The 13,985-nt window shown below is 37.2% G+C and overlaps 1 protein-coding gene across 4 annotated transcripts in view; it reads right to left on the bottom strand.

Annotated features, from left to right (window-relative positions):
• The window catches only part of BRAF (B-Raf proto-oncogene, serine/threonine kinase), a 162,659-nt gene that overhangs the window by 56,625 nt on the left and 92,049 nt on the right, over positions 1–13,985 (bottom strand). For all 4 annotated transcript variants that reach the window (XM_008579760.1, XM_008579761.1, XM_008579763.1 and 1 more), the window contains exons 4-5: positions 6,185–6,288; positions 5,258–5,360 (exon numbers count right to left, since the gene is read on the bottom strand). In XM_008579760.1, coding sequence (XP_008577982.1) covers positions 5,258–5,360; positions 6,185–6,288 — 207 coding nt within the window. The remainder of the gene's footprint in view (positions 1–5,257; positions 5,361–6,184; positions 6,289–13,985) is intronic.

The raw sequence follows: 13,985 nt of genomic DNA, 5'->3' as shown, positions 1-13,985 counted from the left end.
GGAGGGAGGGAGGGAGGGAGAGAGGGAGAGAGAGAGAGAGAGAGAGAGAGAGAGAGAGAGAGAGAGAGAGAGAGAGAGAGAGAGAGAGAGAGAGAATATATAAATGAAATTCACAAAACAGTTGACAGAATAAGACCCCCTGATCTGTAGTCCACAAATATAATGGTTAACTTAACTGAAACAATACTACCTCCCCTCCCAAAAACATCCAAAAGTGATTTCTATGGGCTAGAGGTCTTTATTAATTAAAAGAGAATATAAAATATAAATTAAATGTATAGCTGAACCAGAATTACAATTTGGGAGAGAAGTGCTGACTATCCTACATACTACTCTCGAACTATACTTCTAAATAATTCTCTGTAACAACTGCACTGGACAGAAAATTCCTTGCAGATTTTAAGACATACTAGTTTCACATTAAGAAAATTTAAATGTAAAATGGTGGACAGAAGAGAGAATTTTTTTTTTTTGATTACTTACTCACGTTGGTCATAATTAACACACATCAGTGGAACCTCCATACTACAATGCTGATGAAATTTATAACCAGCACTGGAGGCTAGCAAGGGATGGGGCAACAGATTATTTTTCATTATAAGCCCCTCTGCACTATTTTAAAAACCATATGCAGGTACTACTTGGATAAAAATGTAAAAAAAATTATTTATAAAAGATAAAACTAGGGCCGGCCCGGTGGCGCACTGTTACAGTGCGCCGCTTGGGAAGTGCGGTGGTGCTCCCGCCGAGGGTTCGGATCCCATGTGCAGACCGGTTCCCGCTCACTGGCTGAGCGAGGCGCGGGAGCAGCACCAAGGGTTGCGATTCCGCTGCCGGTCCCGGTCCAGTGGCGACACTGAGGATTGCGATCCGTTGCCGGACACGGAAAAAGACAAAAAAAAAAAAAAAAAAAAAAGATAAAACTAATACATAATTATATGCAAATCAGGACCACCCTTCCTAAATTTGCTAAGTAGGATAAGGGATAGAAAAAAGATCTGAAAGACAATAAGGACAACTTTTAACAAGTCATCAATTTGTTAGAGGATCAGAATATTCAGGTCACCTAAACTTAGTTGTGAACATTTCTCTATGCGAAACTTAAAAGGCAACATGTAAGAATTTCATGTCAAAAGCAAATAATGGACAACATAGGTCAAATAAAGAGAACTGTGCTAGAAAGAATTTATATGGCCAAAGCCAGAAACTGTTTAAAATGTATTTGTTCTGTAGAACATAAGAAGGATAAATTAATACCAAAATCTTAACATGGCTATTTCACAGTGGTGAGGCATGGGTGAGTTCTTTTTCATTCTTTGCTCTTTGCCATATATTCTCAATTCATTTCAGTTTTCCAAAGTTTCGATCAAACGATAGTAAGAAATATATTTTACATTATGACCCAGAACATATATATCTGTATTTATTTATAAACAATACTTACCCTGACTATATACATTGTATATCAGAATTTTCTAATCTAAATTATTACATGATACATAATTTTCTAATCTATTTTCTCATGATACATTAAATCGAGTTCAACACCAATACCCTATTTTCAATAAACATATATTTAATGAATAAAATTATTAAAAAATGTTTCATCAAGAAAATTTTATTCTGACACATAATCCACTCTAGCTTTTTGGGAACATTTAAATTGTTATAAAAGTGGCTCTTGTTTTTTTTTCACTTTTTCTATGTATCACTTTCTAGGAGATTAAAAAAAGGCAAGTACTTGTTTCTAACTTTCTTCCTTTTCCATTTGTCTCTGGATACACGAGGAATGAAAAAAATCTCTAATATTTTTATGCGGCCACTATTTAACAAACCAAGCATGTTTTATACAGCTAGCAGAATCTCAGGAAAAAGAGCACGGAAAAATAAAAAATGTTTTCATAAGTATCAGCATTTTTGAGTCATCTGATCCTGTTTGCTAACTGCTCATACCCTCACTTACCTGAAAACGTGTTCAGTTTCATGAAGCCCTCAATTTCTATTCCTTCATTAATCTACTTAATTGTAGCATTTCTTCCTGTCATTGGCTGACATTTTAAAACTACACGTAACTGGATGTTTGTGTATCGAAAGGAGAGAAAAATGAGACAAGGAAGGGGAAGAGGAAGAAAAGTAGGGAGGACAGTCAAATATCTGAGGGGAAGAAAACATGTGGATATGCACTTGAGTATAAATTTTAAGCTTGTATCTGTAAGTACACCTTTGTCAATAAAGGCACATGAAGATATATCTTTCTTTTTGGCCACAGCTTATGATTAATCTGGAAATTGAAAATAACTAAACATGTATGGTAAATTAGTGGGAGGCATAGGCCAGGCAATTTGCATGAATTAATTTGTAAGGTGTGGGGCTGTGTGAAGGATGGCATAGCATCTGTTTCAAATATTGTTTCTCTACTCTCTCCCCTCCACTAGTTCCCAGGGATTCTTGGGATGTAGACAAATACTGAAGGAACTGCTTTTATAACAGACACTATAAAACCAGGAGGCATAAAGCAGCACTCCTTGAATAGCCAGTGAAAATCCAGCACGGAGAAGCAAAGAGAGGAACACTTTTTCTATTCTGAGCAGAACACAGGCTTTTTAAATCTTGCCTGTCATGGCACTCATTCTATAAGACAAATCTAATCATACTTCTCCCCTGCTTACAACTATTACATTTCTAACTATTTTAGAGAAAAGTCTAAATCTTTAACCTGCTTACAGGGATTTTCATGAGCTGAACTCTGCTGATTGTACCCCTAACTACTGCCGCACTGTGAACATCCCCTCCCCCAGCCATGGACCATCCATTCTGAACTTCTTTCAACCTTTCAATACTTCAAAGGTCACATGCTTTCTTGTTGTTTCCTCTGCCTAGAGTATTCTTTACTTGATATTTACTTCCTCATCCATCAGGCCTAAGCTTAGATATTTCTTACTTTGGGAAATCTTTCCGGCTCTTCAAAGGCCAGGTTAGAACTCTCTGTGCATCTGTAGAAATTTATACATACACAGTATTTAAGAATGTTTATGAAAATTTCTTATTAAATTTTCTTTTTCTCTACTCTAAGGCAGGGATGCTGTCTGTCTTTGTTATATCCCTAGATATGACACTATGTTGACAAATGGAAGGTTCTCAAAAAAAAAATTACTGGCAGGTCTCTGTGTTGGGAAGATTTTCATACTCTGGAATTAACATGCAGTTTGCTTTCACTACCGTTTTTGGCAAAGACCTTCCCAAGGCACCATATTAATACTATTTCTCATGCTTAGCAACTTAGGTCTTCTTTTACCTCTTCATATCCAATTTCTAGCTAAGAAAAGTTATTAAGAAAAAAAGTAGTAATCACTATAAGATGTAAGCTCAACTGTTTTGTTTTTTGTTGTTGTTCTTGTTTTGGCAGTTTGTGGGTACGGGGATCTGAACCTGTGAACTTGGTGTTATACGGCTGCACTCTAACCGACTGGGCTAACCAGCCAGCCCCAGCTCAACTGTTTCTGGACTCTTAAGAAGTTAAATAAAAATCTTAACATTTATCCACTCAAAATTCAACAAGTTAAAAAAATGAACAGTAATGAACTTCCTAGCTCATCAATATAATATTTGCTACACAGTAAAATGTTTGACGTTATGTATATCTTACACTTGTCCAAAAGATGCCTTATTTACAGAAGTACAAACCCAATTTCCTTATTCACCACTAATGGAGCCCTGAAAGCACAAACCCCCAAAGAAATTATGTTATCAATTGCCCTAGAAGCCCAACTGGGACTGGCCAGTTAGCTCACTTGGCTAGAGTGTGGTGTTGGTAACACCAAAGTCAAGGGTTCACATGTGCATTGTCCAGCTGCCAAAAAGAAAAAAGAGCCCAGCTGGACTAATCACCAAGACCTAAGGGAAAATATCTGATTCCTAAAGGCTACCAATAACTATCCACCTAGAAAAAAATAAACTATGGTCAAAATTCCATATATATAAAAAATTAAGAAATGCATTCCTGCCTTAGAGATCACTCTAATCCTGACTTCTGCCTATCTTTTTAGAGGATAGGTTCTCAAGTTCTGGGAACTGTATCCTTATGTCTAAGGTGGAAAGGTCCCATGTTCCAAGTCTCATGTTGTTGACACTTAGCTTATGCTAGGTTCTAGCAAATGCAAAACCAATACAAAAGGAGAAGCCTCAAGTAAAGTTTAATACTCAGCACTCCACTTTCATAACCTATCCTTCAGAAACATTTATACAAATGTGCACAAGTGTGCCAAGATGTGTGCAGAAAGATTCTGCTTAGCTCCTATTTTTATAGACCATTACGCAGTCATTACAAAACTACAGTCATGTGTCATATAATGACATTTCAGTCAACAACTGACCACATATATGATGGTGGTCCCCTATGATTGTAACAGTTATACCATATAGTCTAGGTATGCAGTAGGCTATATCGTCCAGGTTTATGTAAATTCACTCTACGATGTTCATACAATGACAAAACTGCCTAAGGACACATTTCTCAGAAAGTATCCCTGTCATTAAGTGATGCAGACTATAAAAAGCTAGGTGTACTGACATGGAAAGATGTCCATAATGTCCTGTTGAACTAAAAAAAAAAAAAAAAGAATATCACACAGCATGACTCCATTTTTGGTTTAAGAAAGAAAAAGGATTGGAAAGTAATAAAGGGAAGGGAGAAAATACTTCAGGGTTACAAGTACGAACACATATTTGTGTATACAGAAAAAATTTTGGAAGACTCCACAATAATCTATTTTTTTTTTTTTGTCCTTTTTGAGACTGGCCGCACCGCACTCAGCCAGTGAGCGCTGTGAGCGCACTGGTCATCCCTGTATAGGATCCGAACCCACGGCGGGAGCGCTGCTGCACTCGCAGCGCCACACTCTCCTGAGTGCGCCGCGGGCTCGGCCCCACAATAATCTATTAATCTATACGCATAAATGTTGGGAGGAACTCTAGGGAGGTATTTTCACTTTTTTACTTGATACACTTTTGCACCATTCAAAAAAAAATTTTTTTTAATAATACACACGTTTTGCTTTTTTTTAATTAAAAAAAGTATAACTATTAAAATTAAACTCTTTAGTTTAGAGACAAGTTTTTAAAGAACAGAACTGATTTTCAATTTAGTTAAGAATTGTCAATCCAAAATTACTCATCCATATATTATATGCCCTAAATAAAAATTCATTCATAAGACCTGAACATTTTCAACATTTCAAAAACACGTAAAGACACATACAAAGTTGTGAGTTGTAAGTGGAACATTCTCCAACACTTCTACATGCAATTCCTCTCCAGTAAGCCAGGAAATATCTGTGTCCCAGCCAATTGGTTTCTTCTCTCTGAAAAATGTAGACACAACAAGACTTTCTTGGTTATCATACCTACAAATCTTCATACACCTCATGCTGGAGATATGAAAATTGGTTATTGAGGGGCTAGTAACAGTGAGGGAGGTTTGGCTCCCTGGTCTTCCATCGTTAGAAATTTAAGTGGCAATAAATTAATTTTTAAGTTTACCCCAAATAAATGTATCACTCTTGGACAAACAGCAGGGTAAAGAGATGTACTCTTTTCTTCAAGTCAGCTCCAGAAAAGACCTACAACAGCAGAAAATGGATTGTACCTGGGGTCCAAAAAAAAAAAAAAAAAGAAAAAAAAAAAAATAACAGGTACGGACTTATCTATCCATACAAAGAAAAAGAGTACTCAAGGGACAACATGACCAAAAAAGGATTTTTTTTTTAGGATTCAGAATTTGGAGGTCTTGGAACAATGTTAGACACCTTCTGAAAGAAAAATAGTTCAATATAAAATGTTAATTTTGATAAATCTTTTGTTAAACTATGAATTTGTATTAAAGATGAGGGAGTGGGTAAGGGTCCATTATCCAAATAAATCATTCTAAATGGTTCAAAAATTTTAAGAATCTCCAAGTCCAAATAAAGTCATTTGATCAGAATAACAACAGTACAGTCAAACAAAATTATCTACTGTTAACTCCTCAAAGGGCCTACAAGATTTCTTCAGGCCAATTTAATATTTTTTTCTAAAGCTGATTTTCAATTCCGTAGGTTTAGGTAAAGATCCTACAGAAAACCCCAAAGTTTAATGTCTGGTATTTTTTTCTTTTTAAACAAAATTTCACATTACATACAAACCATACCCATCCTGAATTCTGTAAACAGCACAACATTCTGGGATTAGACCTCTCATCATCAATGCTTTCTTTAGACTGTCTCGGACTGTAACTCCACATCTTGCAGGTACCTATGGTATCATAAACATATGATAAGAGGTAAAGGGAATAAATTATATTTTTTCACATCATTTAAAAAAACTCAATAATTTACCTTTTTTTTTTTTTTGTCTTTTTCCGTGTCCAGCAACGGATTGCAACCCTCAGTGTCGCCCCCGTACCGGACCGGGACCAGCAACGGGATCGCAACCCCCTTTTTTTTTTTTTTGTCTTTTTCCGTGTCCAGCAACGGATTGCAACCCTCAGTGTCGCCCCCGTACCGGACCGGGACCAGCAACGGGATCGCAACCCCCTTTTTTTTTTTTTTGTCTTTTTCCGTGTCCAGCAACGGATTGCAACCCTCAGTGTCGCCCCCGTACCGGACCGGGACCAGCAACGGGATCGCAACCCTCACTGTTGCTCCCGCGCCTCACTCAGCCAGTGAGCGGGAACCGGTCTGTATGTGGGATCCGAACCGTCGGCGGGAGCGCCGCCGCGCTTCCCAAGTGGCGCACTATAGCAGTGCGCCACCGGGCCGGCCCAATAATTTACCTTTTTAATATAATGCAACTTTAAAATGTCATATGATTTACTAGGTCAGATACAACATCATTTCTACAGCTAACTTAATACTAAAAGGAAATTATAACCCAAGTACCTATTAGTAGTCACCAACTTAAATCAAAGCAAAATTGATTTTTTGGTCTTTTATTAAAATTATGAAATATTTTAGACATATTAAAAAAGAACAGAAAATATAAGAGTACCCACTATAACACATATACCCACAAATATAATGCACCCACCACTGAGAAATAACAGATGTCAACATTTAAAGCAAAATCAATTTTGATTCAACATTGTTCAAAGCTGAAAACTGTGTAATCCTTCAATCACACTGATGGGCCTTAAGAGACATCTTACTGACCCTAAACTTAGCAAGAAGAAAATACTTCTCTTAATGTGTATAACTGATATTTGTTGTTTAGTTGTCTATCATCTGGGAATCTGCCCTTCTCTAGAAATCCACACAGTACTAGACAGGCTATCCATCAAGAGTTACTACTTTCCTGGCTACAGATGATATGAGGTGGCTAATTAGTTTCCCATATCCCTGGCAACAGCAACTGGTCCACTGCTAGATATATGACCCAAACAGTACCTGAGTTCTTCCCTAAACTGGTTGAAAGAAGTGGACACTGGTTGAAAGAAGTTTCTGTTTCTACTATACCAAGAGGAAATAAATCTGGAGCCCTCAATGGCCATGTTCCACATTATACTGAGAAAATTTGGTTAAAGAATGAAGCAAACATAGGAAATAGAGATGATGCTGGGAGCAAAGGACAGAGAGATAAAAAGAATCTGTACGTTTAACATTATCCCTGTTCAGTCTTTTCCTTGCCTCATACTCCCAGGCGAATTTGAATAATTTGTAACTAAAAATGTGAACTAAAGTGAGGCAGTGGAACTACAGGGAGGTGCAGTTTATAGTGGGGGGTGTAAAACAGAAGGAGGGGATGTGTTACTTAATGACAATAAAATTAAACTTTCATTCATTTAAATCACTAAAGTATTTAGCAAACCAGAATTTTCCAAAGAAATTGGGAATTTTTATGCTAGAGAGCAACAAAATGGAGTAAAAGGTGAATATAAACAGCCAAATTTAAATACTATAGAGAAGAGGGAACAATCCAGAAAGGCTAATTAGGACCCATGATTAGAAACAAAGGAGAGAGATTTTAGCTCCATATAACCAGTAAAACTGTCCAGCCAGGGGAAAGTTTGTCATGAGGGAGCAGGCTCATCACCAGGAGTGTTCAAGAAGAGACTGGATTGGTACAGTTGATCCTTATTATTCATGGAGTTTGTATTTGCTAATTTGTCTACCTGCTAAAATTTATTTGTAATTCCAAAATCAGTACTCGCAGCACTTTTGCAGACATGTACAGAGCACTGGAAAATCTGAGTGAGCTGATGCATATACCTTCCCAGCTGGGTTGAACAGGATGAAGCTCTGCTTTCTTGTTTTAATTTTTATATTACGAGCAAGTGTCCTATACACAGCCTATCTGGTGCCACAATTTTCACACTTTTGTGCTTTTTGTTGGTGATTCTTCTGTTTAAGATGGCCTCCAAGCTTAGTGCTGAAGTGCTGGTTAGTGCTCTTGAGTACAAGAAGGTCATAATGTGCTTGGCAGAGAAAATATGTGTGTTAGGTAGGCTTCCTTCAGGCATGAGTTATCGTGATGTTACTGGGAGTTCAATGTTAATAAATCACAATGTAAATTAAATAAGGTGTCTTTAAACAGAAACACCCATAAAGCAAGGTTATGTACTGACTGACAAAAATGTGACTAGAGGCTTGTAGGAAGCTAACTGTACAGTATTTTGGGTTCCAGGGATTAGGGGGCTGATTCACCACAAGGTGGCAGTAGCATGCATAAACTGATTTGGGTGACTCTTTTGACAGATTTGCACACAGGGAAGTAAGTCCCTTACAGCATGAGACTGTCCAGAAGCTAAGCGGAGGGGCCACTACCCAGAATAGGAGGACGGCATCTAAGAGGCGGCTTATATGTCTAGGTGTCTTTGCTCAACATTCCAGCAGAAAGCCTCCAGATTAAAGAGCTCCAAAGGCAACAGCAGCTTGAGGTCTTTGTAGACCTGAGCATGATCTTGTCTACGGCTAACAGATATTGGACAAAAGCAATTTCGTGGGGTTTGCAAAGTAGGCAGGCTCTCAATGGCTAAAAACATGCTTGTCAAGATTATGTTTAAAGCAATTACACATGCAAAAACTTAGTTTGGTACAGACACTGTCTTAAGCTAACAGATCCCAGTCTGCTGTGAAGAAATAACCTAGGGGTCAATATACAGAGGCTATCTTTGGCTCATTTATATAACAATAACCTTTTATTTCCCCTAGCAGCAATGATTCAGTACTCACTAATTCAGTGTTTGTAGTGAATTTATAGAACATAACTACTGGGAATAATAAGAATTGGCTGTACCTTCCAGAAATAATGAACTGAAGGGAAAGGTCACTTTTCCTTCTGCCATTCATCTTCTGACTCCACTAACGTAAAAACTTCCTGACTGGCAACCCTATCTTTAGTTTTAAATCCCATCCAATCTACCACATCCAATCTACCCCCACCCCTTGTTACCACAGAACTCTTTCTAAAGAAGGTATTCTTAACTTGCACATATGTGTATGTGTGTCAAAGACCTTTTCTGAGAATCTAATGAAAGCCTCAGATGCTCTCTCTGAAATATAAAATTTCAGAGGGTTCACGCAACATGAAGCCCAGGTACAGACTACCGAGGAATCTATTGAACTTAGCACTGAATCCATTCTAAAATATAATCTCACGTTACACTAGTCTGCTTAAAATTTTCCTTTATATGATGAAATTCAGATTCCATAGTGAGGCATAAAAGGCCAACTGTGACCTGGGGCTATCTACTCCTCAGCCTCTTCGGTAATTTCCCTCATGCACTCTAGTAATGTATTTCAAACATGGCTGTGATCCCTCAAGCTTTTCTTTCTTTTTTTTTTTCCTTTTTTTGTCTTTTTTCGTGACCGGCAACGGATCGCAACCCGCCCGTACCGGACCGGGACCGGCCATGGGATCGCAACCCTCGGTGTTGCTCCCGCCCCTCGCTCAGCCAGTGAGCCGCCGGTCTGTATGTGGGATCCGAACCCTCGGCAGGAGCGCCACCGCACTTCCCAAGCGCGCACTACAGCAGTGCGCCACCGGGCCGGCCCCCCCCCTCAAGCTTTTCTACACATGCTAATTCCAGGTTGTTTTCATGATGAGGCAAGAGCATGGTCTTCCACTCTATCACCAAGGCAAAGTCATCAACCATTCCTTCTCATTTCATTTTTGTACACAGAATTTTTGTACTATTTGCTCATTCATGATAGTTCCTCTGCAACAGACGAAGAGATCAATGGAACAAAACAGAAAGACCAAAACAGATCCCAATACATAAAGTAAATGCAAATAAGATAAACACAGCATCTGAAATAGGGTAAAGATGGACTTTCTAATACTTGTTGTTGGGACAACTGGAATGAATCTAGAAAAAAAGGTTCATCCATACTTCATACTACATACCAGAATAAACTCCACGTGGATCCAAGATTTAAATGTTGAAAGAACAAAGGAAGAAAAGAAAAAAAAAGGAAAGCACAAATCATAAAAGAACTAGACAAAAACATGGCCAACGCCTTCACAACCTTTGAATGAGGAAGGCCTTTATAACTATGATACAAAATCTCAAAGTCATAAAATAAAAATATATTAAATTCAACTACACAAAACGAAAACATTTTTGGATGGCAAAACAAACGCACACTATAAATGAAGGCAAAAGACAAATGCAGGCTGTGAAAAATATATTTGCAACTTATATAAAAGGTATATTACCGTCCTGACATACAAAAGAGCTCCTGAAAAACTGAAATCAAGACCAACAACCCAAGAGAAAAATGAGCGAAGCATATGAAAGACAGTTCACAGAAACAGAAATGGCCTTCAAACATATGAAAAGGTGTTCAACTTCACCCAGAGAAAAGCACACCCAAACTTGCCAAGATATTTTTCATTTATCAGATTGGCAAAAATCCAAAAATTTGACACCATATTCTGTTGATGAAGCGATGGGTAAACAGGTATCTCAAAATTAAGCAAGACCTATGCAGCAAATTTAAAGGATCAAAATCACAAATGTAAATTTCTCTTTGATCCAGCTTACGTCTGGGAATTTCTTTTTTTTTTTTTGGACCAGCAAGGGGATTGCAACCCTCGGCATGGCATGGTCCGCACCACGCTCAACCAGTGAGCGCACCAGCCATCCCTATATAGGATTTGAACCCGCGGCCTTGGCGCTACCAGCGCTGCACTCTCCCGAGTGAGCCACAGGGCCAGCCCTGGGAATTTATTTCATAGATATTCCTGCAACATATAAGAATGACATATGTGCAATGTTATTCACTACACTATTGATTATATAGCAAAAGTCTGCAAACAAACTGAATGCCCACAGACAGAACACTGGTAAATAAACTATAGTACATCTAAATTACAATAAAATTATAGTTATAGAGAACTTAAATATTCTTTTTTATGAATGAAAATGGAAAATTTCCAGGATGGTCCACACACACATTAAAAACAAAATAAAGAATAATATGTATAATATGATGTCTCTTGCATATTAAGAGAAATGGGGAAATAAGAATATACATTTGTATTTGCTTACGTCTACATAAAAAACCCTGAAAGTTTGTGCACGCACACACCGCTAATAAAGAGTTACCTAAAAGGTGAGGGGGAGACTGGAAGTATAGGGGCAGGGACGGAAACAAGATTTCTTGATGTAAATACCATGTGAGTGTATTACCTATTCAAAAAGAAAAAAGGTTGTCATATTTTAAGGCTCGGAAGACAAAAAAGATATTTTCAAAATAAAATAGGTTTATGCCTTTCCTCCAAATTCCAAAACAAAACATGTTTGGTTAGATTGTCAAAGCAGCAATAATACTTCTTTAAAAAAAATTAAAAAGTATCCTCCCTTAACAAAGAGCCAGTAATTTAGAGTAAATTAAATTATCTTTTATCAACAGGTTCATAGTGATTAATTACACTACTCCACTTTTGTGTATGTTTAAAATTTTCCATAATAAATAGTTTAAAAAGAAACTTTAAGAAGTCATTCTGGAATTCATATGGCCATCAAAACTGTTACATGTTTAATTATTTGAATTAGTACATTAATTTGGTAGTTTAAACTCTTTTACAGTACAAACTATTATATGCTTTAAGTAAACTTCATAATATAATGAGACCTTATATAAACTGGCACAGAATATACATACCAATATACAGATTCTGAATACAAATTCAAATACATAGCTTCCTGATTTTATAATTTATCTGATGTAAATTCGTTTTCCAGGATTGTTACACCAATCACGATACTGTTTTCAAGGAAAAATTAGATATGATTCGATTACGACATGGCCTTATTAAAATAAAAAGAGGTGGCATAGACTACAAAAACTTCATAACGTAAAAGCGATTTTAGAATTAAGTATGCTTCCTACTCAAGTTGAATTTACCTGGCAAAGAACCAGTGACCACAGAATTTATAAAGGACATCTTTTACTGCTAAATTGCTGTCCCAATCAAATCAAAATAAAAACTAAAGCTAATCGATTACCTCACTAGTACTGCAAGGGGGGAAAACTTATCTAGCAACAGATAAAGAAGTCCTTTCATTGCTGGCAAAAGTTAAGAACAGAATTTATTATCAGTCAAGAATGTCCTGGACTCCACAGCTATTTCATTAAACACAGTAATTTAAATACCAACATGAGCTAATACTGTTCCCTCCCTACAGTGCTCTAACTCACAAAGCTGCTATGAGGATCAAATGAGAGTAAACCACTATGCAAAAGGTACTATTATTCTTCCTGGTTACAAAGAAATTGAATGTGTCAACTCTTTCTTCACTTGTAGATCTTAGGTTCGTGCTTTGCTGTTGCCAAAAATAAAGGAGGAAAAAGGGTATTCCCTGGGATTCTTACATTTACTATTATCTAATGGTATCCCTTTACTTTCAACTTATTTCACTAACACTACTTATTTGTACTAGTGAGAGTTAAAGTTTCTGATATTAGTTTTTCCCCCAAAATGGCCCAAACAAGAATTTACCTTTTCCTTACCCCTTCCATTCCACAAACATTTCTTACTTAATTATAGCACAACAAGGGCATGATTTTGAAGCATCTAATAATATTGGCATATCCTGTTCTCTTTGTCCTTCCTTTCATTTGTCTTAGATACAATCAGGATTAATATCAATCAACAGGTATTTGTTTACAAATCCCAGCTATCTCATGCTTTAAAAAAATACTTATAGAACATCTACTAAGTGTTAGGCACTACTCTAGCCACTGAGTAAACCAAAAACGTTAAGCTGGTTTCACAGAGCTAAACTCATTCCACAGACACTAAAATGAAGATAGTAGTTTTAAATATTTTTACGAACCCCAGTTCTTTTATAGCCTTTGAATCAAATGTGCATACTCCATGCCCCAGAAATTCCACTTTCAGGTCTGTAACTTAGAAAAACTCTATTACAGGGCCGGCCCGTGGCTCACTCGGGAGAGTGCGGTGCTGATAACACCAAGGCCCGGGATTTGGATCCCATATAGGGATGGCCGGTTAGCTCACTGGGTGAGCATGGTGCTGACAACACCAAGTCAAGGGTGGTGTTGTCCACTTACTGGTCCCCTTACCTCATGATCCCCTTACCGGTCACCTTTTGAAAAAAAAAAAAAAAAAAAAAAAGAAATACTCTATTACATGGCACAATGAGTCCTGTACAAGGATGTTCATATTTCAGTGCTGTTTGCAATAACAAAAAACTGAACATAACTTAGATGTCCATCAGTGGAAGAATGGATAAACTGGTATACTCAGAAGTTGGAATTCTCAATAATAGTTCAACTGAATGAACTAGGCCTACATGTAACAACAAATACAAACATGCACCTAGAAATTATTTTTGAATAAAAAGGGCAAGATGCTGAACATTACATACATAATTGGAACACTTCATAAATTAAAAAAAAACCCCAAAATAACAAAAAGTCAGTATTTGTTCATTGTAGGTGACTAAACACGGCTGTTTAATATAGTGTCTTTTATACTTTTCC

This window comes from Galeopterus variegatus, unplaced genomic scaffold, assembly GCF_000696425.1.
Source record: "Galeopterus variegatus unplaced genomic scaffold, G_variegatus-3.0.2 Scaffold1954, whole genome shotgun sequence".
Lineage (NCBI taxonomy): Eukaryota > Metazoa > Chordata > Mammalia > Dermoptera > Cynocephalidae > Galeopterus > Galeopterus variegatus.
The sequence above is the reverse complement of the archived record's forward strand: the minus strand, read 5'-3'. Positions and strand labels throughout refer to the sequence as shown.